This window comes from Carassius gibelio, chromosome B18, assembly GCF_023724105.1.
Source record: "Carassius gibelio isolate Cgi1373 ecotype wild population from Czech Republic chromosome B18, carGib1.2-hapl.c, whole genome shotgun sequence".
In the NCBI taxonomy this organism is placed as follows: Eukaryota; Metazoa; Chordata; class Actinopteri; order Cypriniformes; family Cyprinidae; genus Carassius; species Carassius gibelio.
The window spans coordinates 20,347,855-20,375,138 of record NC_068413.1 but is presented as its reverse complement, the minus strand read 5'-3'; the positions used below and the strand labels follow the sequence as shown (position 1 = coordinate 20,375,138).

Sequence of the window (27,284 nt, the reverse complement as noted above, 5' to 3'; positions counted from 1 at the left end):
AAAACAGTGGATCCTTGTAGCGTGGTTGATACAGAAGAGCGTACGCAGCATACGGTGATAGGGAGAGACACAGACGAGACTGTTGACGAAAGAAAAGTTGAATAAAGTCGATATTTTGTTTGTTTTTTTTCCACACAAAAGGTGTATACCGTCGCTTTATTTAACCCAGATTGCACGTCTGATGGCAGATGGTGTATTATGATGATGACTTTCATATCTTTTATGGACCTTGACACTGTTATTTACTTGGCATTCTATGGTACAGTGAGAAGGGTCCCGGTTTTCATTTAAAATATCTTAAATTGTGTTATGAAGATGAACAATGCTATTCTGGGTTTTGGAACGACATGGGGTAAGTGATCAATGACACAATTTTCATTTTGGGGTGGAGTATCCCTTGTCACCTCATTAGGTGTATAAGACTCATAATCTGTATCTTCCATTCAAACATCTCCCACCACCTTGCAAGACCAAAGAGCTGTCAAAGGATGTCAGAGACAAGATTGTAGATCTGCACAAGGCTAGAATGGGCTACAAGACCATCAGCGAGAAGCTTGGTGACAAGGAGACAACTTCAGAAATGAAAGAAATACAAAACAATTGGCTTCTGTCTGGAGCTCTGTGCAAGAACTTGCCTCATGGGGTAAGGATGATCAGGAAAAGGTTAGGGATCATCCTCGAACTACGCGGGAGGAGTTTGTTAATGATCTTAAGGCAGTTGGGACCACAGTCACCAAGCAAACCATTGGTAATACACCACGCATCAATAGACTGAAATCCTGCAGAGCCTGTAAGGTCACCATGCACATGTACAGGAACGTAAAAAATTTGCTAAAGAACATCAAAATGATTCAGAGAAGGCTTGGGAGAAAGTGCTGTGGTCAGATGAGACCAAAATTGAGCTCTTTGGCATTAAGTTGATTCACCATGTTTAGAGGGAGAGAAATTACCCCAAGAGCACCATCCCTTGAGTCAAGCCCAGAGGTGAAAACATTATGCTTTGGGGCTGTTTTTCTGCTAAGGATACAGGATTACTTCACTGTATCGAGGGACAAATGGACTGTACAGTCTTAGATGAGAACCTCCTGACCTGAGCCAGAACACTGAAGATGGGTCATGGATGGGTCTTCCAGAATGACAATGACCCGAAACATACCACCAAGGCAACAAAGAAGGGGATCAAAAACCTTCCTGGGATGTATACAAACCCGGTCACCAACTACATCTTACCTCTGTGTACTAAGTCATGTTTTCGTTGGGGATCAAATACATATTTCACTCACTGAAATGCAAATCAATTTTTAACCTTCACATACTGTTTTTTTTTTTCTGGATTGTTTCGTTGGTATTCAGTCTTAATTCGTTAAAATAAACCTACCATAAGAATTACAGACACTTCATTTCTTTGTATGTGGGCAAACTTACAAAATCAGCAGGGGATCAAATAAATATTTTCCCCACTGTATATCATACATTTCAACATTTTGAGTTCAAGATATTATTAGGAAACAAAAAAATAATTAAATTAAATACACATTTATATAGGTGACATTTCAAACAATGATCATAATCATACGTTTCTACAAACAATCCACATGGTGTTCATTATAATATTTTTTAGGAAAAATCATTGAATTCAAATCCAAATGATAATTGCCAATTCAATTCAAATTCATGAACTTTAATAGATTCTCAATTCAGTTCTGTAGGCACACAATCCTGACAGAGTTTTTATTTTACAACCCCAAAAAAAAAAAAAAAAAAAAAAAAAAGAACAAAGCAGGTTCCCTAAAATCAGTCTCCTGTTCGGTTGTTCTAACCACAAAAAGGATGTTGTTATAGGTTCTATCTCTACCCTTCTCCCAGGTCTCCAACGGAGGAGCTTTGAGAACATATTTGTCAATTATTGCAAATGGGCCAAGAAAAACAACTTTGACTGGAATATGGCTTAATTCATCGGCTGCCCATGCTGGGTAATGCTGTCACAGATTGCCTGAGTCAGATACAAATCACTGACATTAATTCAACCACAGGCCCATTTCTGATATATGACTACCATTTAGAGAAATTAAACCTCATTGGCAGATTTTCATTGGGAATTCATTGAGCATTGGGCGAGATCTGGCAGCCGGTCGAGGTTTGATGATTTATCAAAGAGAGTTTACGGACGAATGGGCCAATAGGTTGAGGCTGCTGTTAGCCAGCCGTGACTCCGCTGCTGCTTCGCTCTGGAAGGTTACAGGCTCGGCCATAAATTTCTCACCTGAAGGACTTGAGCGATGTGTAGTCCTCTGAGGCAGATGCCGTTCTTGCAGCCAGTTCTCCTCAGGAATTTTAAGTTCTCTTTTTCTGCTGACTTCAGGGAAGCATTATACACATACGAGCCGCTCGTGTCCTGGAGACATAATCAAAGTCCAAACCTAAGTTCCTCCTTATGATCACACAGGGAGAGAAATGATTCATATACAATAGCAAGACTAACCCTAGTGTGCATTACAAGTGTGCTTAATTATATTGAATGGCACTTGTAGTACATCCAGACTATATGTTATGATATTAATGAGGTAAAGGCCACCTAAAGCCTTCATACTTACAGCCCAAATCCGATTATTTGTGTATCTGACTGGAATCTGATTGAAATATTTTACTGTGTATCGCAACTGTTCAGATGGGATTTGTGTGTCCCGTGGTGCGCTTTCGTTTTACTCAACGACGTTGTATTGGTATGCCTACACTAACAGCAAAACAGTTTGCAATAGAGATGTTGTCTTACAACATCGTGCTGGATTATATAATGTCTTCTGTGCTGTCTTGCACTTCCCAACAACACAACCTTTTTTCTACAAATACATTCAGTGTTTTCTACAAACAATGTCTGACATGTTTGCATTTTACGTGGCATAAGGAACTGACACAGGCAAATAAGTTATGTAAAATCCGATCTGGGCAGACAGACTGACTGAAATGCAATTTGAATAAGTTTTCATGTGGTTTTTTGCCATTCACACTTGTGAAATATGATTGGATTCCAATCGCATATATGTACAAAAAACGGATTTGGACTGACAGTCTGAACAAGACTTAGGTGTGCTTAAAGAGTGTTCAATTTCACGAGTATGTTTCTTAACACATTTAAGAACACTTTTAAAAAGTGCACTTTATAATAATGTCAAAATAAAAGTTTTTCTTTTTTTTTTAAATCATTTTTAAAAACGTTTTTTTTGTTTTGGTGTCCTTGTCACATTGTAATTGTACCTTTAGGTACTGAGTAATATTAATCAACTACTTGTATTTACTACATGGTCATTGGTTAGGTTCAGGGTTTGGCTTGTTTAGTGTCACTTGCATGTTAATATGTCTAATTAATTGTTATTATAATAGTAAGAACATGTAATAAGGATAAAAATAAATCAAATAATACCAAATCTGTTGCATTTAAACTAAATTTATTTTATGTGTTTACTAACATACTCAAGCACATGTAATTCATTTTCATTTTTATTAAAGTGATAATACATTTACATAATACAAGTACATAGTTTAAATGTCCTGTGTTCAACTGCATCATTGTAAATGTGTATTTACAAATATATTTAAATACATGACATACAAGTTTCAGTACAAATTACATTAAAGTATCATTTATGTTTATCATAAATTTGTGTCAGTACATTCAGCAGTACAATTTAACCATATTTCGAAATCAATAGATGCAATTATGAAATTACATATAAAAATTAATTTAAGCCCAACTTAAATGAGTCAAAATAGTTCAACTGCATAATAGAAATTTAAACTATCACACATTTTTCATTTGTTAATAACATGTAATTAAGTGTCTAAAAACCTCACATTCAGTTCACACTTACATATATTCTTAGATACTTCAAAGTTATATATATATATGTATATATTACTTATAAATATATTACATGATCAACATATTAAAGTACATTTTTCCAGAGTATGTACTCTTTTTTAAATTATATAAATTATATTATATATACATCTTTTTCACAAGGAAAGGTTTCAATGCAAATGCAAATGTATTTTGCTGGCCATATAAACAGCATTACAGGTTATAGCATTGCAGAGGCACAGCAAACACAAATTTTGGTGCAAATTTATAGCAAATGTGATTATAAAACATGTTTAGCAAATGTTTCCAGATATGGGTGTGTAAAACACTGCAAATGAACATTTCGGTCGATAGGTAGTGCTTTGTTTATTCTCCATGATTTGCTTGCTATTAAACTTTTTTTTCTTGATAAACTTAACACAGTCAGTCACTTTGTCTTGCGAGCCTGCGAGGGAATGAATGAATTAGTCATGGGAACAAATTCTTAATCCATGGCTATGGTATCTTTTATGTTTTCCCCTTTAAGTCTTGTCTGTGTCTCTGCATCTAAATTGTCAAATACACACAAAATGTCATGAGTTAACGTGTCCAGTTGATAGAAAATTAGATAAATGTCTGATAAAATAATATTACACCTGTTCATTAGATCCTAAAGTGACAGCAGCATAATATACCTGCTGCTGTCTGTGCCATTAATGTGAATCAAACAGCACACTATTCTTGAATGAATAACCTTTTGTAGCTTTAATAAGAATAATTGTGTATTTAATTCATGCAGTGATGACTGAAATGTTCCCTCTAAGCCGCATGTGAGCGCGGCTGCTCACTTCTTATGTCCGGGCAGTGTAGAATAAATATGTCATACACAGGACAGAAGCAAAAATTAGTTGGTAAAGACATTTGATCAAATTCTACCCCTGCGTCCCAATGTCCATACATACTATCCATCCTAAATAGTATGTGAGATGAGAATAAGTGTGTCCCAAAGCAAAGCATGTTGAAAAGAGTATGCCAAAATCCACATATGGTCATTTCAGATTTTTGAAGTGTGTATCTGTGCACACTCTAAATACAAAACTCCAAGACACAAGACAGTCACACACAGGTTGTAAGAAACTAGTCATATTCTAGGTTCTTCAAAGTAGCCACCTTTTGCTTTGATTACTGCTTTGCACACTCTTGGCTTTCTCTTGATGAGCTTCAAGAGGTAGTCACCTGAAATGGTCTTCCAACAGTCTTGAAGGAGTTCCCCGAGAGATGCTTAGCACTTGTTGGCCCTTTTGCCTTCTGTCTGCGGTCCAGCTCACCCCTAAACCATCTGGATTGGGTTCAGGTCCGGTGACTGTGGAGGCCAGGTCATCTGGCGCAGCACCCCATCACTCTCCTTCTTGCTCAAATAGCCCTTGATGCCTTCAGTGTGACTCTACAATTTTCATAGTCATGAAAATAAAGAAAACTCTTTGAATGAGAAGATGTGTCCAAACTTTTGGTCTGTACTATATATATATATATACACACGTGTGTGTGTGTGTGTGTGTGTACATGTATGTACATGTGTGTTTTAAGGATTTTTCAAAGTAAAGCACAGAACAAACAACATTGTATCAGACTGCACATGCACCCATAAAAAAAAAAAACACATAACATCCTTGACATAAATTATAATACTTACAGGTTCAGTAAACAGTCAATCGTCTGGAATACCCAAAGGTAATGTACAACTCAACACTCATAGGAAACATTAGTGGTCGGTTAAGCAGCTAATCTGTTTAAATATCCAAGTAACGATCCCCAAAACTTTTCAAAGGAGTTAGACCTCAGAAATCGGAGTCTATCCACTTGTATGACAGAGATCTTATAGAAAATCGAAATTCAAAAAGAGGGAGGTGAGGATGACTTCCAGTCTCTTGGCCACGATCAGACCCAGTGTAAGGCTTTTGGAAGGCTAGGGTTGTGTTGTGAGAAGTTCCATTGCCAGCAGAATAAGCCTATTATTGGCCTTAGAGTACCACTCAAATATATAAGTCCAAAATCCTGACAATGAATGGCAGTGAAGGGCAAAAAAGCATGATCAGTTGCATCAGCGACTTTGCACTTGTCACACAATGGTGAAACAGAAGAGAACATTTCATGGAGTTTGATTTTTGTATAAAGTAAGAAATGAATGACCTTGAATTGTATCAACTGATGTCTGCTGTTGACTGAGCAGATGGTACTGCATTCAGATGATACATTTTGGACTTCACAATGCCCAATTTGTAAATAATGAAAAAAGTGTGAATGGGGCAGATCAACCTTCAGTCTGATTAAATGATGTAAACCTTCGCTCAACATAAAGATCCTTAAAGCTGCAGTAGGGAACTTTTGACGCTCTAGCGGTTAATAAACAGAACTGCTTGCATCTTGCGTAAGAACATCGTAGCCGGAACTACTTCTCTCTGTTTATGTCTATGAAGAATCACAAAGGTACTGGGTTACTCCGCCGCGGTATCCCCGAAGCAATCTAAAATAGTCCGAATATAAACACTTATTATAGGTGCACCCTAGTGATTCAGGACAAGCTAAAAACACGGTTTGGAAAATGGATTCATGGTGTACTCGCTTATTATATACATTTTTCTACATTTTGAACACAAATAAAGTTACGGACCACAGCTCTGATTGGTTGTTTTTTAGCGGGAGCGCATGACTTTCTGCAAATGGCAATAGGAGCACTGGGAGGAGCCAGAGGAGCTTGATTTTTTCACAGATTATCTGTCTCATATTCTACTCTCAGGACATAATGACAGGTTTAACAAATATGTAAAAAATATTTTTTTTACAAAAGTTCCCTACAGCACCTTTAATAGAACTTAAACCCTTCTCCTTTCAAACAAAAAAGGGGTCTGTCAGACCATGGGGGTTAAAAATAATGACTGTAGTGTATACACTGAGGTCTCTGGCAGTGACTGGACTTTTCTTATACTTGGTTTTTGACTGAATTTTTCAACACAAACATAGTTTATTCACTAATGATACGTAACAAGGTCCCAGCCAGGCTCGTCTCCATTTGCACCCTTAAGAAGAACATCTGGGGTCAGATTTCCTGGTGCTCTCGTCTCCCAGATCATTAAAGCCTTAACATTGGTAGCCCAGTAATAGTGTTTAAATACCAGCATACCCAGACCACCCACAGAGCGTCGGAGAGGACCTGGGAGAGAGGGGTTACATACGTGCGTTGCGGACCCGCCTATACTAATACGCTCTTTAAATAACAAAGAAAATCATTGCCCCAGACTTTAGACCAGCTTTGAGTTGGTCTATGGCACAGTCTATTTTGCACCAGCAATTTGCCTTAACACTCCTCTTTTTTAGACCAGCACACCCATGGGCGCACAAATGAGTGCAAATGCATTTGCTAATTAAATGACATGGCGCTGGACTTGAAAATGCGAACGGCGCCGGCCTGAAACTAACAAGCACACTTGCGCAGCACCTTGCGTCGCATTGTGCCAGGTGTATTATAGGACCCTTGGTCTTTAATTATCAGTCTGAGATACAGTATACAAAGTGGTCCCTAACTATTTTGAATGGAATATATTGAATCCTGTATAAAATAAAAAAGGTAAATGTCTGTTTGTTTGTTTTGTCCATACAATATGTCAATGGTAACCAAAATGGGTCTGTTACAAACATTCTTCAAAATATCATATTTGTAGCATCCTATCTCAAAATCGGTAAATATATTGTCATTGGTTTCTGTTCAAGTCCTTGACCCCACCAAAACATTCAGTGTGGGTAATGTGGACCGAATGGACTGGATTTGAGCTTTATTCTCAGACAAAAACCTCAACAGTGCTTGCCAACTCCTCTGAGAGAAGACCAGAAACAAACGTAAGAGTTGTTGTAACATAAAAATGATATTTTCAAATATACATAGCCTATATGCTTTTAGTAAGCAGTCTTTTAGAGAAACATGGAACCAATAACATTAATTACAGCTTTGAGTTTAATTGTGAAGAACTTTTTCCCCATGTGTTTGCAGACTATGGTTCTTCCACCAATGTTTTTAGCGATCCTTTTCAGTCTCTCACTGAATCTATGGCTCTGTGAGGCTGGAAGTGTGATCATTTGTAAGTAATATATGTAATCATTTGTTTGGATTGTAATGTATTTATTTTAAAGCATTGAAAATTACATTTTGTATCCCAATACATTCCACTAAACCTTTATGTCTCACATTGTAGTGGATCAAGAAGTAACATATGTCAAAACCGGTGATACCAAGGTCAAACTTGAGGATGCAATGCTTCAGAGAAGAGTTGCTCGAAACTGCAAGGAACTTCATGAAAAATATCAGGTTTATGATGGTACGCTCATTTTATGATAATATTTGATCTTAAGTAACAACTGTGTTTAAGGAATGCTTCTGTTCATGCAGATGGTCTTTATTATCTGAACTCATCAAGAGGAGTCCTTTACCAGACGTTCTGTGATATGACCACTGCTGGCGGCGGCTGGACGCTGGTTGCCAGTGTTCATGAAAACAACATGTATGGAAAGTGTACTCTTGGTGATCGCTGGTCTAATCAGCAGGGCAGTGACCCAAACCGGCCTGATGGAGAGGGCACATGGGCCAACACAATCACATTCGGAACAGCAGAGTCCTCTACAAGTGATGATTATAAGGTATTTTTATTACATTAATGGTTTCACATAAAGGACACTGAGACACTAGACAGACAATCAAAAGATGTTGATGTAGAATTTGAAATGACAGTATGTTTCCTTCATGTCACAGAACCCTGGATACTATGACATTACGGCACAAGATGTGTCTGTGTGGCATGTTCCTAATAATATTGATTTGGAACAGTGGTCCGCTTCCTCCATCCTGCGATACCACACGGAAAATCACTTCTTAAACCTCTACGGAGGAAACCTTTTCTATTTATTCAAGGTGAGATGAACTTGGATACTAGTTTATAGAGTTTGAAACACACACAAAAAATAGTCAAAGATTACAATTTTGTACAATTATAAAAATTTTATCTCTTATTTTCCTAGAAATTCCCTGTGAGGTTTGCATTAGGTGCAAACCTCACTGATAATGGACCTGCTATTCCAATAGTGTATGATACCGGAAATGTGGATTACAACAAAAACTTGTACGGTCCCAATTCAAGACGTATGTCAAATTCTCTTTAGCCTGTATGATTCACATTTTTGAAATGTTTAAATTTTGAATCAGTTCAATGAATGAAAGCCATGTCATACTGTATGTGTTACATTCTCTGCATTTCCTTAGAAATATTAACACCTGGATTCATCGCATTCAGAGTCTTTAATACCGAAGGGGCAGCCATGGCTCTTTGTTCAGGTGTCAAACCAACCGCCTGTCACACTGAACATGTGAGTTGACGAAATATTCTGGATTTAAATCGATGTCTATGGACAGCGTTTGTGACATGCTGTTAATCACCACATAATGCATTAATAGTTATTCATTTACATTGGAGATAAAGTGTCTGTAGATGTGTTTTGTTGTTTGTAATATACTCATATTGTCACAGTTCTGTATTGGTGGAGGTGGACACTTTCCTGAAGCCACCCCTAGACAGTGTGGGGACTTTACGAGCTTTGACTGGGATGGATATGGTACTAATAAGGGATGGAGTGCTTCCAAAGAGATAACCGAGGCAGCTGTGCTTCTCTTTTATCGCTGACATTCTGGTCAATCTATAATCGCCAGCTTTCTTCCCTTCTTCATTCTGAGATATTCCATATTGATTAACATTAGAATGTTAGATAGACAATTATTTGCTCAAATGTGTTTCTGGTAACACTTTAGTATAGGGTCCAATTCACACTAATAAGTAGTTGCTTATTAGCAAGTCTATTATTAACAAATTGGCTGTTTATTAGTGCTTATAAAGTACAAATGAAGCATAACATCCATAATCCTACCCAATTCCCTAAACTTAACAACTACCTTATAAACTATTTATAAGCAGCAAGTAAGGAGTTAATTGAGGCAAAAGTCATAGTTAATGGTTAGTTAATAGTGAGAATTGGACCCTAAAATAAAGTGTGACCGTGTTTCTTTACTATACTATTTACATATATATGGCAACTGAATTGTAACTGAAAAATCAGATTAGACATTTATTGATCTTCTGGTGATTCATATTTTATACCTCCTCTTTCAATGTTCATGGGTTTCTTGGGTTCATTGGTTTCAACTGTTCAAAATTAGAAAAATAAATATATTATGTTCAAATAATCAATACTACTGTCTTTTATTTGCTAAAAGATAGCAATAATTCAAAAAGAAAGATTTTAGACCTTTGATTCATTGTCCTTTATTTTTTCATATTAAACACTTGGAGTAACCATTTTGAGAATATTAACTGGAAAGTGACATGGACGTATAATAACAAAAATAATGTGTCAACATTAAAGTTAGTGAAATATACATTAAAATGATACACTTCATTTTTGTTAATTTGAGTGATGTTGATGAAATCCACTGTATTTGAAATTCTACGATTATTAGATAAATAGGTTATTTTTCAAATACGTTCAAGCTTTAAAGCTTAGGTGAACGTGAGGGATGGTCCCGTAAAAGATCATAATTTAAAGCTATTAAAAGAACTATGAATATTCACAAAGGCTTTAATTCCTCTTTCCAATGGCATACCCTGTTCAACATGCTATGTTCTGGGACACACTCATTCTAATCTTACATACTGTAGTATTGATAGTATGAACATTGAGAGCAGAGTAGAATTCAATCAGATGGCTTTTCCAACTCATTTTTGCATCTGTCCATAACTGTTCAGCATATATTTTCACGTGCGCAGGTTGGAGGGCACAGTTCATTTCATTTGAATCTGTGTTCTATGCAGTTGTTACTGACTTGTTAACTTGCAATAAGTAAGCTTGAGAACCTTTTACTTAGATTATTTATGGTTAGTATCATTTTTTGCTTTGATATCGACACTAAAGTCAGTAAAAAAAAAAAAACATTTCCAGCAAAAATAACTGTATTTTGTGATAAATCGTTATTGCTGTGAAATAAAATTGCTCATTTTGTGATAAGAGATTTTGTTCGTATGACCCACTCACATCTACATATGATATAATTAAATTAGTGCTGTCAAGTGATTAATCGTGATTAATCGCATCCAAAATAAAAATATTTGTTGGTAACACTTTATTTTGATAGTCCACTTTAGACATTCTACTAGCAGTAAGTAACTTTGCAACTACATGACAACTAGCAGTTAGTAGAGTATTAGTAGACTGTCTGCTTAATATCTTCTAACACTTTCTTTGTCAACTTATTGTCAACTTAAACTAAGCCTAAACCTACCCCTAACACTAACCCTAAACCTACCCTAAGAGTCTACTCTGAGAGTTAGTAGACATGTAGTTGCAAATTTCTGAGATTTAGTTGATATGTAGTCGACATGTAGTTACAAAGTTATTTACAGTCAGTAGAATGTCTTAAGTGGACTATCGAAATAAAGTGTAACCTATTTGTTTACATAATGTTTAAGTGTACTGTGTACATTTATTATGTATATATATATATATATATATATATATATATATATATATATATATATATATATATATATATATATATATATATATATATATATATATATATACACACACATACACATACACTCACATACAGTATGTTTTAAAAATATGTACAGTACATGTATATATTTATATTCATATAATTTATATTAAATATATTTAAAATATATTTAAAAAAAATTCACACATATATACATGATACATGCATGTGTGTGTATTTATATATACTTAATGAATACACACATTTATCATGTAAAAACAACAACTATTATTTCGGATGTGATTAATCACGATTAATCGTTTGACAGTGGTGGAAAGGCTTATTTAAAACTATGCAATCTATTACACATTTCTGAAATAAGATATTTTTGTTTTGGCCCATTCAGTAATGTATCTATATATACCTGACAAAGCCTATGTGTTACTTTACATGTATTCATTTGTCAATAAAAATTTTTAAAGAACACCACAAAAGCAAATGCATTTTTATCAGGAAATCAATGCTAGGCGTGATTAAGGGACTCTATAAAGGATTAATTGTTTTTAAATTGATTTAGATATTGATCCCTTCCAAACACGGAAGGTAATTTGCTGGTGGTGAAAAAGCTTTCGAATTTATTAAACTAATTGAATTATAAAATGGTTAGACAGATTACAGGTCTATGTTACGTGCAATAATCTTAAAAATACCCCACTGAGGTTCCCACAATATGTGAACTCAGCATGAAAAGAGATCAAAAGTGATCGATGGATTGCAATGGGGAGCTAGTGAATATCTAGGGGCACAATTCAAGAGAGATATCTTTTAACCCCACAGGGATGTATAACGGATAGCTTGGCTGTCCCTAACTCTGAGGTCCAAGAGGATATTTTTTTTGCCTTCCTTTAGGAAGCAGTTTATCATTTTCAGCATTGCTGATACTGTAGTTCAGGGCTTTTTTTCATGAGCATATACACTACAGCACAGCGAGGGGGCTGCTGGGACTCTGAATCTGGAGGACATACATCACAGTTATGTTTAATTCAAACATTGATTTGAAAAGCTGAACGAAAACATTGTGAGATCAGACCTTGAGATATGGCTCATATGTGTACGAGCAGCTCTTAGCAGCATTATAAATTCCCCTCTCTGATGGAAAACACTTGAGGCATGAGGACTCTTATTATTTAAAGATTTATTAAATGCATAGATGTATATACATAACCAATTATCCACACTTGCAGCATTTCAAAACATTTTTGCTTCGGGTCTTTCAATCAAAATAACGATGGGTTTTAAAACAGAAACTCAGATGAGTTTATTTCACACATAATCAGGGCCGTGCAGAAACATTTGGAGGGGCAGGTGCTCAAAGTATAAAAGGAGCATGGCTTTCACTAGGGCTGTGCTCCTTGATGCTATGTGTATTGAAACCGATGATTCTGTATTGATACGGCAGCAAATGCTGTGATGCATTTTTAAAAAAATAAAAAGAACAGAAAAGACCATTTTAAGGTTAAAAGTTAAATAATTTTTTCTTTGCACATCTTAATTACTCTGGAATTCGTAACTGAATTATATTATTATTAGAGTTTATGGTGGTTTTGCTGTTGTAAACAGTACTGTTGTTGTTGCAGAAAAATATTTCTATCTTATTTAAAATAGAATTCTCTTCTAATCCTGTTCTGGTTTTATTCATTTTTTTGAATGATAATGACACTAAAAACAGGATTGATAAGTATAATTCGGAGGATGAGAAAATCAGTATAAGACTGTTTAGTCAGTGCTGTGATAATTACATTAATTAAACATTGTATTTCAATTTAAAAATACTGTAATAATAAGTTGAAAGTATGGAGAGTTTTTAGACAAGATCCCTCGACGCCATTTCAAACTTTTCTCAATCAAACAGCAAGAACAGAAGAGAACAGGCACCTTTGTTTATATTGCTGTGTGTAGAACAACGATAGCTGCATGTTTAATATTTAATAAATATTTCATTTTAATAAAATGTAAATTTGTCCCCTTCACTTTATTTGGACAGGTGTGTTCACGTAGAGGATTTTTAGATTTAAATTCTAAGAGACAGTATCGATGCGTTACCTGACATTTTATTTGTATCCAAAATGTGGAGATGTGAATATCAGGAGCGCAGAACTCTCTCATGCAGTGCATGTTTTATTCATACTCAAAGCCAGAGGGCGCTCTCACGCAAAACGTCCAAAACAGACTCATAAAAGTAATAACTTAGGATGTGCAGGAAATCCCTACAATGGACAAAAGCAACAGGCTATCGCTGTAGCTGAGCTGAATGAAAAGCAGAAACGTTACGGATGAAACGTTAAGACAATAAAAACACGATTGTGAAAATATATGGTTTATGCGTGTTTTTCCAAATGATCTCCAGGTAATAAATAAATAAACTATCTGAATAATGCACTACTGATTGACGTATTATTTAGTATAGATACTATAAGATATTTTTTCTGACTTATTCTGTGATAAAAATGGGAAAAGGTTGTTATAAACCAATTTAAATTGTCATTAGGAAAATATTGAATTGAAATGTTACTTCCACAGGCTACACACAGCAATATAAACAACAGCTGTACATGCACTCTTCATATCGTTCTTGTAAATTAATAATAATTTAATAATCATCAGGTGAAAGGTCATCATGTGGATAATTTTATTTACAGCTAAATTATTATTCATTAATTTTACTAATAGTTAGATGGGGCAGGCCTTCACAAAATAATAATAATAATAATAATAATAATAATAAACCACAGGGACCTTTATACCTATTTGATGAATCATTTCATTGTACAGTAGCTACAATTAAAAGCATCACATTCAGCTTCATTTCATCTTTGGCACAAATCAGAACGAACAAAAAACCAAACATCCGTCTAATTGACTTCATTTCAGCCAGTCAAGTAATGCATTCAATAAAACTATCCTCCTTGGAAATAAACATCTAAATTAAAAGGAAGGCATTCGTGTTGAGGGATAGATTATGGGACAGGAGAGCTTGAAGTCTGGCCAAAACTCATTCAATAACAGATGTTTATAAGTGCAAAAAAAATGTGGCTCAGATGCATAAAATTGCGAAAGCTAAAAGATAAACAAAAACAGCATTCGGAGGATCATTATCCAGATGCATATTCTCATACGCCAGCAGTGTACCTGTAACTCCTCAATAAATGTGGTAATGTTCTGGCACAGGTGTGATGTGAGTCCTCGAGTGTCGCTCTCGCATCCTCTAAATAGCTTCCTCTCATTCTGCAAACATTTTGGCAGCGCTGACCTGTGAAAGATTCACTTTGATGTCAGCCCCAGTTATAAAAGTAGATCTTCTGCCAAATGGGCAAGTACTCCATCAGTGGACCTGAGAGGACAGAAAAAGAAAACCAGTCAGCACATATCTCTGAGCTTTTTTAAAGCTTTTAGTGTGACGGCACTGAACATCCATTGGGTGAGATGGATACGGCACTTACGCGCAACCAAACCGACTCCGGGAACATAATCTGCCAAGAAGCGAAGAAGGAAGAGGATCTTCGTCCTGTGAGTGTAAAAGAGACATTAGATCTGGGAACAAAAAGCATTTTTATGCAGTAAACTTGTGCATTTGGAAACCTAAATAGTGCAATCGTAAAACTCTTTTTTGATATTTTCTTGAGAAAATATTTCTGTGATGCTGCCAAGTGGATAAGCAGCTGGTAGGGTTTTCTGATTGGTTGCACAGTCTTACTAACTTTATTATCTGGCAGGTGCAGATTGTAACTTTGATGGGTTGAGAATGTTTCTTTGTGCAATCTCAGATTTGGAGAACTTTAGCACTCCATCACTTGCTCACCAAAGGATGCTCTGCAGTGAATGGGTTTTCACTTTCACTTTTTTAAACTTTTTTTTTTTTTTTTACTGGAGAAAGCAATATTATGGACTACGCATTTTGCCCAGAAACAATGGTTTAAAGTTCTTACTGATATGCAGCTTTTCAGTTCACAAGTCATTCATTTATGGACTCGTGAGGAATACTGTGATGCTTTTATCAGCTGCTTGGGCTCTCATTCTGACGGCACCCATTCACCACAAAGGATCCGATGGTGCAATGCTTAATCTTAGACGGCAAATTCTGATTTTTAGCAAATATTCCGTTTTTTGGGTGAACTATTTTAAGCTTAAGGATTTGAACAAAACACTACCAGAAGTGCATCAAGAGCACACAAATGCAACGGATACAGTAAAGGAGACACTGACTCAGAGTATCGGTCATAGAAGGGGGAGCGGAGCAGGTAGTAGAGGAGAAGGAAGGCCCGTCTCCTCATCTCAGCCCTCTCTCTGCGGTTCAGCGTCTTGATGTCGCTCAACAAACTGAAACTGGACAGAAAACAGCATCAGTCTGAACTTCAATAACTCTTCAGAGACAGCCTGAGAAGACAGAGAGAGAGAGAGAGAGAAAGAGAGAGAGAGAAAGAGAATAATAAAATAATATAATTATTTTATTTAAGACATGGAGTCGTTTAGACTCTAAAACCTACACCCCTTCAAACTACAGAGAGCTGCGTATACCCTCAGTCAAACAGCCTAATGAAGGAATCATAGTCTGGTTTAAAGACCATCTGTGGCAGTATATTCAACCCACGAAAAAGGGATAAAACACATATTTGGATAAAAATTTAAAAAGAGATTTTGTGTTTAGATGAGGACCTGTACCTGTGTTCCACATACAGTAGATCACCCCAAATGAGTCGCCTTATTATAACTAAGACATCTTCTCAACCCTACAATAAGAGATCAATCACTTCCAGTCTATAGGTTCAGTTCTATTGATGGGGGATCTGAACACCAGAACGGGGAAGGAAGTGGACTACATCAGCTCTGACTGGGGACAAATATATAAACTGTTCATTTCATCATCAACAAAAAGGTTTTACCAAAACACGCTAGAATTACGACAACGTAATTAACAGACATGGAAAACAAGTCCTGCAGCTCTGCAAAAGCCTGGGCCTATACATAGTCAATGGCAGAATGAAAGGTGACTCTCTGGGCCGATGTACATACTCCTCATATCTAGGCAGCAGCACGGTAGATTACACCATCACAGATATAGACACAATTATTTCACAGTGATGCCACAGCTGCCATTATCAGACCACAGTCACATAGTCCTCAGTCTCAACAGGTCAGGGAATCATCTGCCATCTTCAGAACAGAAAGTTCAATTATATCCCCCCCCCCCACACCCCCACACATTTATATGGAGTAAAGATAGTCCTGTCCAGTATGAAGCTGCGCTCCACAGCACCTGTGCTGATAACATGATAGACTCATTTCTCTTGACTACATTTAGTGAAGAGAAGAGAAGTATCAATTTACTAAATGAACAGTTAACTCGTATCTTTTCTACAGTGGTCAGAAAAGCCCTCAGAAAAATGAGCCACATATCAACAAACCCTTAAACTACACAAGTCACTATTAATACAGAAGAAAACTGATATGTGATAAAAATAAACAAGATTGAAGAATCAATCGATCAAAATTATTTTTGGGATTTATGGAATAATTTAGACAAATCCAAAGAGGCCAAACACCTTCCCATCTATGACCCAAATATCTGGACTGAACATTAAAAAAAAGAATAATAATATTCACTAAATGCACCAACCCTCGCCCAAAAACATCTGACCTCCCAACTAAATAACCTGGAACACACTAGAAAAGACAGGCTAAATCATTTAGACAAACCCATAGAATTAACTGAACTGACAGAGAACATGAAATCCCTAAAAAATAAGAAATCAACTGGCTTTCAAGTGGAATTTCTAATGAAATGCTGAAACACAGCAGCCCCAAACTGAGACTTGCCATCTATCCTAACATTATTAAATCTCTTATTAAAATCTGGACACTTTCCTGAGATCTGGGAAGAGAACGTGATAACCCCAATTTTTAAACAAGGTGAGAAGTACGACCAAAATAATTATAGAGGCATCACAGTGAGCAGTAACCTCGGAAAACTACTCTGTTTCATCAGATTAATTCAGTTTCTTAAAGAACACAGCATTTTAAACAATTGTCAAATTGGATTTATGCCAAAACCGAGAACTTCAAATCACATTGACACACTCCACACACTCATACAAAAATATGTTCATCAAACAAACAAGGAAAACATTTTTGAGGGGGTTACACCAAAGCCTCTTTATTATAAAAGATTACAGTAGAGACAGGGCCTTACCAATAAACATGGAGAAATCCAAAATTACGATCTTCCAGAAAAAGCCTCGCCTTACTGACAAAAAATATAGATATACAATCGGGGGAACACTTCTTAATCATGTCACATGTTATACTTATTTGGGTCTCACTATCTCAGCTTCTGGTCAATTTGATCTGGCAATAAAACATCTGACTGGTAAGACACACAGGGCTTATTACACTATCATAAAATTTGTTTAAATTCAACCCACCTATTCAATTATGGCTACAAATCTTTGACAACATCTTCAGACCCATTCTTCTACATAGTTGTGAGATATGGGGCCCCACATTTAAATTAAACTATACATCTTGGGATAAAAAAACCCCACTGAAATGTTCCATCTGGAGTTCTGCAAGAACATCCTGGGACTCCAGAGAAACGCCCTTAGTCTCGACTGCTGAGACTGCATATTATCTACCTTCTAGCAGAAATCCAGAAGAGAACAGCCAAGTTCTGGTTCCATCTATCAGACACGCTGACAGATGATTACCTTACTGCGCTCTTACTTACAGGACAGGACACCCAGAGAGACACCCATGCACTATTTAGTGGAAAAACACCAACTCAGTTCATCAATTCAATTAAGACATGCAAAAGTTCAAGAAATTGGAAAACTCAGGAAGAATACATGCATGATTTGCAGATCAAAGTAGCACAAACAAACAAATTAAAGTACTTCTATAGATTAAAGACAATTGGCACTTTGATCAAAATTAAAGACTATGGTCAAAGAAAGCTTCTGAGTATCGTCTGAGTGAGCACAGTCTGTGTGTGGAGATGGGCCAACACAAACAGAGCTGGAGAGAAAGTGTGTGTGTGTGTGAAGACAGCCGATACAAACAGAGCTGGAGAGAGAGAGAGAGTTCTGACTGTGTTCTCACTGCACAGAGGGACTCAAGGAGGACGAGCTGCACTTCCTCACACACTGCAGCAAATATAAACACATTAGAGACACTTATTTTTCCCAAATAGTTCAAATTGTGCCTGAATTCAGGCAAGCGAGCGACATAGACACTCTGATATATTTTGGGAGAGAAAGAAAAGTGTATCCACCTAGCAGCGCAGTATGTATCCTACTGCCACCTCTCTGTAAATATTTACATTGTATTTAACTATTGTTTTTTTTTGTGTTGTGTGTGTTATGTGTTAATATATGTACAATATGGCCATGAATAATTTTTTTCCTCTTAAATGATCTACATGCCTGTATAAATTGTTCACTGTTTTTTGCTTTGGCAACATTGTGTCATGCCAATAAAGCTCATTTGAACTGAACTGAATTGAGAGAGAGAGAGAGAGAGAGAGAGAGAGAGAGAGAGAGAGAGAGAGCGAGCGAGAGCGAGAGCGAGAGCGAGAGCGAGATAGAGAGAGAGAGCGAGATAGAGAGAGAGCGAGAGCGAGAGCGAGAGCGAGGTAAAGCACTCTGTACCTGGTAATCTCTAAGAGACCAGAGATGATCCAAGGTTTCCAGGAACGTTTTCCACAAATCCCCAAACTGGCCACTTACAAATGTTAAGGATGACAGATGTCAAAATGTTCGAATAATTTCATCACCACCGCAAAAATAAATAAATAAATATAAACAACTTTTGATTAGTAGTATGCATAGCTAAGAATGGTTTGCTAAGATTAATTTGGACAACTTTAAAGGTGATTTTCTCAATATTTAGATTTTTTTGCACCCTCAGATTCCAGATTTTCAAATAGTTGTATCTCCAAATACTGTCCTATCCTAACAAACCATACATCAATGGAAAGTTTGTTTATTCAGCTTTCAAATGATGTCTAAATCTCAATTTTAAAAAATTGAGCCTTATGAGTGACTTGTGGTCCACAGACAGACAGACAGACAGTATTATATATTTTGTTTGAATAATGTTAAGACAAAAAAAAAGTTTAGTGCTAAAGCCCCGTCAGAATTTTTTATTGCCCCGTTTAGCCCCATGTCTTCATGAAGTAACTCTGATGTCATCAATATAATTTATTTTCTAAGCACCAGTAGAGAAAAAATTCTGGCGCTGTGCCTGAAATGAGCTTAAACTAAAACTAAAAATATGTCTTGTATTAATTCACCCCCTTAACAACTCGGAAAACCTGGATATATGAGGAAACCCAATATCTGTGATTTATAGACCGGGAAAGGCCATATAAATGAATGAAATCTTTAATAAAACTTCAAGGGCATTTTATAATGAACATTCACTTTGGCATAATTACAAAAAATAAATATTTCATTAGGTAGAAATTAAAACTCCTTATCCTTAATCCTTCTCCAGAAAATCACGATTGAAGAAGCCATGTAAATTCACTTGATAAAAGAGAGGGAGGCTTGAAAATCATTCAGCTCTTAAAACTTCGGGAGCCCTTAAATGTATTTCCAGAAACCAGAAGCGGTGACCTTCGAATATTGATTTGGACAATAGAGGGCCTTGGAGAGAAAATAAGTGAGAATCACTGTATTGGAGCATTTTTTTTTTTAATAAATAATCATTGTATTTTATTTTATTTTATTTTAAGAGTTGACCATGTTGTGAAGAAAACAAAAATATGTAGTCAGTCACATAAAATGACTCTTAAAAACCAAGCATGAGCAGCGGACTGAACACTGATCGTTCCTACACTCTTGGGAATAAAGAAACTATTTCAGCTATCCTGGCATAATATTACACTGATATAACTTTGAAAGTTGTAATAAAAAAGAAACTATCAGAAAGGATACAATGCACAAGCGGTCTAGCGATGTACAGAGACTCTGCGATGGTTTCCTGCAGACCCAGAGGTGTGGGGCTTGACTGGAGCTCCTCTTCTCCATCCCTACTTCTTTTGTTTTTCCGAGGGAGACCCCAAAGAAGAGACTGCAATGACGGTGCTATGGAGAAAAAGAAAAAAAAGACACGATACAGCTTTCCATTGACGCAGAAGTTTGTGACACACTGGGTTGTATTGTCAGGTCTTACCGCTTCCCAGTGGTCTCACCACTCTTCCTGAACGCTGGCCCACGACCGAAGTGTCCTCATCTTCTTCTTCAGCACTGTTATCTGTTTCGAGAGATCACAGTATGAGCGGTGCACAACAGATCATTTTTCAACATAAAGAACCCGCAGCACATTGACTGCAGGAACAGACCGTTCCTTTCGAGTCTCCCGTTGTTACGCTCAAGGGCACTTCTCCGAAACTCCACGGGCTCTGGCTCAACCCAACTACACAATCACAGCTTATCTGCACAGGCCATACACTGTACTTATTGTCTCACACGCCGTTTATTTATTGTCATCAGCTGGATTGTTTTTCTGCTTATTTCTGTGCGACTGGGCTAAATGTCCTGTGTGGCAGTTTCCAGAAACGCTTCGGTTTGTTTCATTTCCAGTCATGGAGTGAAAAAAGAAAATTAACTTTGGCTTCTAAGTTTGAAAGCTCTGTGTTAGTATAGTTACCTTTATGCATTTGGCAGACTACTGAAAGCGACTTGCATTGCAGTGAAGGTATACATTTAATCACTTGCATTCTTTGCGAATCAAAGCCATTACCTTGCCGTTGATAGCACATGAAGACATGTACTTACACAGTTTATTACTAAACAAACACACATATTTGGACTGTTTTTACTTAATAACTTAATATGTATAGGCACCATTTATATGTTTACTGTATAAATTAGTGAGCATCAAAATAACAACAGTTACTAATACATAGAGAACCGTGCTGTATTTCTGTAGGTCTTGTTAACTGAAAAATACACAGTGTGGCTTAATTTGTTTTTTTATTGCCAGCAATATCATTAATAAAAATGACTACAATGACCTGAAGCATCGGTTCCCAGACATTTCTGCTGTAATTATGATAATTCTGCTTGTTTTCAACATTTTCATAACAGAAACCGGATGCTGATATATTAAAATAATTAAGTGAAGTTCTGTATGTTAATAATAACAACAGTTACAAAATAGCATTCTAGCATTTTAATCTAAATTATTTCAAGTCATCCTGTGGCCCCCTTGGAAGTTTACCATGGTCACACTTAATATACATATATTTTATATCGGTTATTTATTTATTACATTCTTAATTAGATTACAGGTCCTTCTAAAAAAATTAGCATATTGTGATAAAAGTTCATTATTTTCCATAATGTAATGATAAAAATTTAACTTTCATATATTTTAGATTCATTGCACCCCAACTGAAATATTTCAGGTCTTTTATTGTATTAATACTGATGATTTTGGCATACAGCTCATGAAAACCCAAAATCCTATCTCAAAAAATTAGCATATCATGAAAAGATTCTCTAAATGAGCTATTAACCTAATCATCTGAATCAACTAATTAATTCTAAACACCTGCATAAGATTCCTGAGGCTTTTAAAAACTCCCAGCCTGGTTCATTACTCAAAACCACAATCATGGGTAAGACTGCCGACCTGACTGCTGTCCAGAAGGCCATCATTGACACCTTCAAGCGAGAGGGTAAGACACAGAAAGAAATTTCTGAACGAATAGGCTGTTCCCAGAGTGCTGTATCAAGGCACCTCAGTGGGAAGTCTGTGGGAAGGAAAAAGTGTGGCAAAAAACGCTGCACAACGAGAAGAGGTGACCGGACCCTGAGGAAGATTGTGGAGAAGGACCGATTCCAGACCTTGGGGGACCTGCGGAAGCAGTGGACTGAGTCTGGAGTAGAAACAACCAGAGCCACCGTGCACAGGCGTGTGCAGGAAATGGCATACAGAGAAGCAGCACTGGACTGTCGCTCAGTGGTCCAAAGTACTTTTTTTGGGATGAAAGCAAATTTTGCATGTCATTCGGAAATCAAGGTGCCAGAGTCTGGAGGAAGACTGGGGAGAAGGAAAAGCCAAAATGCTTGAAGTCCAGTGTCAAGTACCCACAGTCAGTGATGGTCTGGGGTGCCATGTCAGCTGCTGGTGTTGGTCCACTGTGTTTTATCAAGGGCAGGGTCAATGCAGCTAGCTATCAGGAGATTTTGGAGCACTTCATGCTTCCAGCTGCTGAAAAGCTTTATGGAGATGAAGATTTCGTTTTTCAGCACGACCTGGCACCTGCTCACAGTGCCAAAACCACTGGTAAATGGTTTACTGACCATGGTATTACTGTGCTCAATTGGCCTGCCAACTCTCCTGACCTGAACCCCATAGAGAATCTGTGGGATATTGTGAAGAGAAAGTTGAGAGACGCAAGACCCAACACTCTGGATGAGCTTATGGCCGCTATCGAAGCATCCTGGGCCTCCATAACACCTCAGCAGTGCCACAGGCTGATCACCTCCATGCCACGCCAAGTATTGAGTGCATAACTGAACATAATTATTTGAAGGTTGACTTTTTTTTGTATTAAAAACACTTTTCTTTTATTGGTCGGATGAAATATGATAATTTTTTTGAGATAGGAATTTTGGGTTTTCATGAGCTGTATGCCAAAATAATCAGTATTAAAACAATAAAAGACCTGAAATATTTCAGTTGGTGTGCAATGAATCTAAAATATATGAAAGTTTAATTTTTATCATTACATTATGGAAAATAATGAACTTATCACAATATGCTATTTTTTTTAGAAGGACCTGTAGTAGTATTACTTTATTATTAACTAAATCATTTTTAATAACTACAACTAATTAATTTTCTTCTAAGGCAGTCTGCTCTACGTAGGTTGGAGAGAGAATAATGTAAAAGATACTGTCTCTGTACAAATATTTGGATTTGTTCTTATTAAAGTTATTTTTCATGTTTATCTTTTCAAATATTATTTCACTTGTGGTTATGATATCTCACCATGACTAGAGAGCAGAGAATCCCTGTCCAGAGGAATTAAAGGTGGTGACGTCTGGATGCCTGATCTGTACCAGAAAAGCAGGAGACAACGCAGGATCGCTCTAAAAACACAGGAGAGAATGGAGAAATGGGATGCCAGATCCCAGAATACAGCAATGATTATCAGATTGACTATTAGCTCAACTAAACATGACACTTGTGTAGTCATCATTTTCAGAAAAAATAAAAAGCCATATAGCTTCAAAAAACTGCATGGACTATTTCTATGCGAATGCAATAGAGCTTTTTGTGTTCTTCTTTCAGAGTTCCTGCCCTCAGTCACTTTCACTGTACAGAAAAGATCTCAAAACATCCTGCTTAACATTTCCTTCATGTTTTACAGAACTAAGTCATATAGGTTTGAAACAACATGAGGGTTTGTAAATGATGATAATGTCCTCTTGTTGAACTACCCTTTAAGTATACTGAAACAGGGTCCTTACTTGGCAACCTGAATAAGAACAATAACTAGCCAGCGTCCAGCTTCTCCCCAAAGCTTAGCGGCTCCCATCTCTGTGAAAACCTCCACATATTCCAGTACAGACAACCAGGTTAACAGCCTCTGTTGAGAGAGAGACTACACAAACACACAGAAGCGTAAAATTGAGAAGAGGTTAGCTGTACTGTAATCTCAGTCTCATAGTACATTTAAACGATACAGCGCTGCATCTTGTTGATCTAAGATGTCGAGATGGATTGTGTCTTGCTTTGGACTTGACTGACATACTGGCATTCTGACACCGCAAGCTTCATGCTTTCTAAACTTATACTTTTTTGTGCTCTTATGTTGCAATTTTTCTGATTATTTTACATAAAATACAAGTAGTCCCATATTCATAATTGTTACCACACATTCTGTACTTAATGTGTGCAACAAGCACTAGGAAAATACAAGCATTGGATCGGGACTCAGTATGGGCAGATATTTAATGTTCAATGACTTGGATTGGATCAGAGCATAAAAACATGATCGAGACATCTCTAATATAGACTGTGACAGGAAGCTTCACATGTCAGTCAAATGGTCTATTTTGGTCTAAATGGCAGTTCTTGGCTAGAGTAAGCTGCAGTGAGGACTAAACTTTTTAACAATCACTAAATATAAAGTCAAACAGCTTCTGAGGAGGTCCATTAAGATCATGGCTCGTAGTTGTAATTGCAAACTCATTCTACATGTCCCCATGGCTAGGCCACTCTGAAAGCAGTGGAAATCTTTAAAAGCGTTTATCCCCGAGATGTCTCTCAAGTACAAACATAAAGGAAAAAAACAATGAAGGAGCTTTGTAAACTGTGCTTGCTCACAGAAATGAATGTGTTTGCCTGAAGGGGTCAGACGTATTTTTTTCCCACACTGCCCATATCAAAGTTATTTTAAACAATACCAGGCTGTCATCAGGAGGGCAAAGGTGGATAACAACAAGTCAATTGCAGAACAGTGACAGAGTTAGGGGGAAATTAATTTTTTGACAATGTGCAGTCAAAGGAAGCAGCAGGCTGTGGCTTTAAACACACCACTTTGAATCTTTTCTCTTGAGCAGAAACAGACTGTGCGGTCTCTAAAGTTTCACAGTAGAAAACTCTCATTTGAAGATAATTATATGGTGGTTGCCATGCCAACTGAAGAGCCAACACATATCAGTCCCTTATGCAAGTTTGATGATAAAGCAGGCAATGAAAAAAAAAAAAGAACGGGTCATTTTATGGAGAATCAAAGTTTCCTGGATCTATTAATAGATTGATACTTGATGTACCATGAAAACATAATTTAACTAACATAACTCAAAATATGGTAGAACTGTCAGAAATCTCTTGTTTAAAAAGAGCATTTAAAACTACACTAAAAGGAAGTTTTCTGGCGTCAAATAGTGTTTGAGTACTAGAAGTAGTATATATTTATGTCCCGTCAGCATGCTAGGATATTTTCATGGCAAGTCTCAAAGAGTGGTTGAGGTTTACTTTGAACAAATCCCTGATCATTTTTTTGCATGATGCAATACAAGGTGGAATGTTTTATTTTTTGTGTGAGTGGATCATTTCATGTGCAAAGATAACAAATGCTAGTGAAAAATAAATAAAATTACTAACATTATAAAACAAAGTTAATAATAATTTAAAAAAACCCATACGATGAAAAACGGGTCATGCATTACCTTAGGCAAAGTCCTGGAGAGATTCTTCCTCAAGATACCATCGTTCAGCAGCACTAGAAGGTTAGATGCGGAGTAGACTGCAAATCAAAGAGAGAAACACAAAATTCACAGGAGAATTCATCTAGAGACGTGCTATTTACTACAAAAAAAGAAGATGTTGTAAAGCAGTGAATCCTACCCAACTCGGAGATTTCATGAGAGGCTGAGAAGCGACCTGTAATGAGACAAGTCAAAATTTACATGATCAAAAAGATGAAAGCTTCTTCAAGTTACTGCTAGTTTGAAGACAGTAACATTTAACGCCAAAACTAGAGCTATACTCTTAAGCATAGTTACTTTGTAGAGCTTAGATATAAAAGATGCTTTGGCACATTTTAATGTTGTTGGAAGAAAACAAGTAACCAGTCACAGAAGACAACAGCATAATACAGAAGTTTGCATACTGATCTACTGCTATATTTGATAGATCTGACACTGCTGAATAAGGCGTGAGCGGTTGTGTTTACTTTCACTTTGAGACGCAGACTCTCTCACCTGCGATCAGGTAACTCAGCGCGCGAACACTGCTCTCCAGGTGAGACGCGGCTGCAGGGTTCGACCTCACATACTCCTGATAACGCTCATAAATTCGACCTAGTTTATCCATGTAGAGCACCGATATCACAAACAAATGAACAAATTCCCTATCACACACAACACATCGCAGGAAACACGCGTAGAGTGACACTTCCGCATATGCAGATGTTTTCCTCTGACGCCACTTCTTGTACGGCGAGCGCGTGCGCCGTTTAAAGTAGTGATGGGATTTATGGCTCTTTGAGGGGATCCGGATCTTCGCGATCCGTTCCTTTCAAAGAGCCGTTCAAAAGAATGGCTCTTTTGGCTCTTTTTAAATATTTAGTCAGTTTTAAGAAGCCAGCTTGGGAGCATCTCAGTTTATCCTGGAAATAATCACTGGGAGGTATTATGAGGTGAGATTTGTAGTCAAATATTTAAAGCTCAGATATCACACACCAATATCTGAGTTTGAATTATTCTGAAATATTGATTATTACCTCATTTCTCATGTGTGGACTATATTCCATAGGGTTGCACAAATCCCTCTGCTTAGACAGTGACATCATTATTTTGATTTACCTTTAGTACAAAGTGTGTGTGTGTGTGTGTGTGTGTGTGTGTGTGTGTGTGTGTAAAACTACGTTGACTTATGTTATTCATACAATACCTACTCACAAATAAACATAAAAAACAAAGCCGGCTGCAATGAATTTCTGTGCAAAACAGCTTTTACTACAAACACTTCCACACAAGAACATTGTTATCACACAAGAACATTTTGATAGAAAACTATTTTTTTTTAAAGTAGATAAAATTAGAATAAATAAAATGGAAATGTCTACATACTACATACTATTACTACTGTAAACTTTGCAAATAGGACATCAGCCCCTTCAAGTCAATGAACAATAACAAAGTGGGCTGCAATGAATGTCTGTGGAAAACAGCTTTTAGTGAAACATTTCTATACAAGTACAGTATCAAAAAAGAACATTTTTAATGATTTTAAAATAAGTTTTAAATGAACACAAAATGCAATGTAAATGCATGC

General features: G+C 36.7%; 2 protein-coding genes across 2 annotated transcripts; one reads left to right on the top strand and one right to left on the bottom strand.

The window, feature by feature from the left end:
• Positions 1–7,785: 7,785 nt before the first annotated feature.
• Positions 7,786–9,604, top strand: LOC127977785 (intelectin-like). The gene is made up of 7 exons (XM_052582916.1): positions 7,786–7,971; positions 8,086–8,208; positions 8,280–8,527; positions 8,640–8,798; positions 8,906–9,026; positions 9,147–9,250; positions 9,412–9,604. The coding sequence occupies exons 1-7, from the start codon at positions 7,815–7,817 to the stop codon at positions 9,562–9,564; spliced, it is 1,065 nt and encodes a 354-aa protein (XP_052438876.1). The 5' UTR covers positions 7,786–7,814; the 3' UTR covers positions 9,565–9,604.
• A 3,003-nt stretch (positions 9,605–12,607) lies between these two features.
• Positions 12,608–26,442, bottom strand: LOC127977807 (peroxisomal membrane protein PEX16-like). The gene is made up of 11 exons (XM_052582945.1): positions 26,210–26,442; positions 25,854–25,889; positions 25,676–25,752; positions 23,969–24,102; positions 23,487–23,587; positions 20,658–20,738; positions 20,420–20,569; positions 19,130–19,202; positions 15,693–15,812; positions 14,930–14,994; positions 12,608–14,820 (listed from the first exon to the last, which is right to left on the bottom strand). The coding sequence occupies exons 1-11, from the start codon at positions 26,319–26,321 to the stop codon at positions 14,762–14,764; spliced, it is 1,008 nt and encodes a 335-aa protein (XP_052438905.1). The 5' UTR covers positions 26,322–26,442; the 3' UTR covers positions 12,608–14,761.
• Between the last annotated feature and the right edge of the window lie 842 nt (positions 26,443–27,284).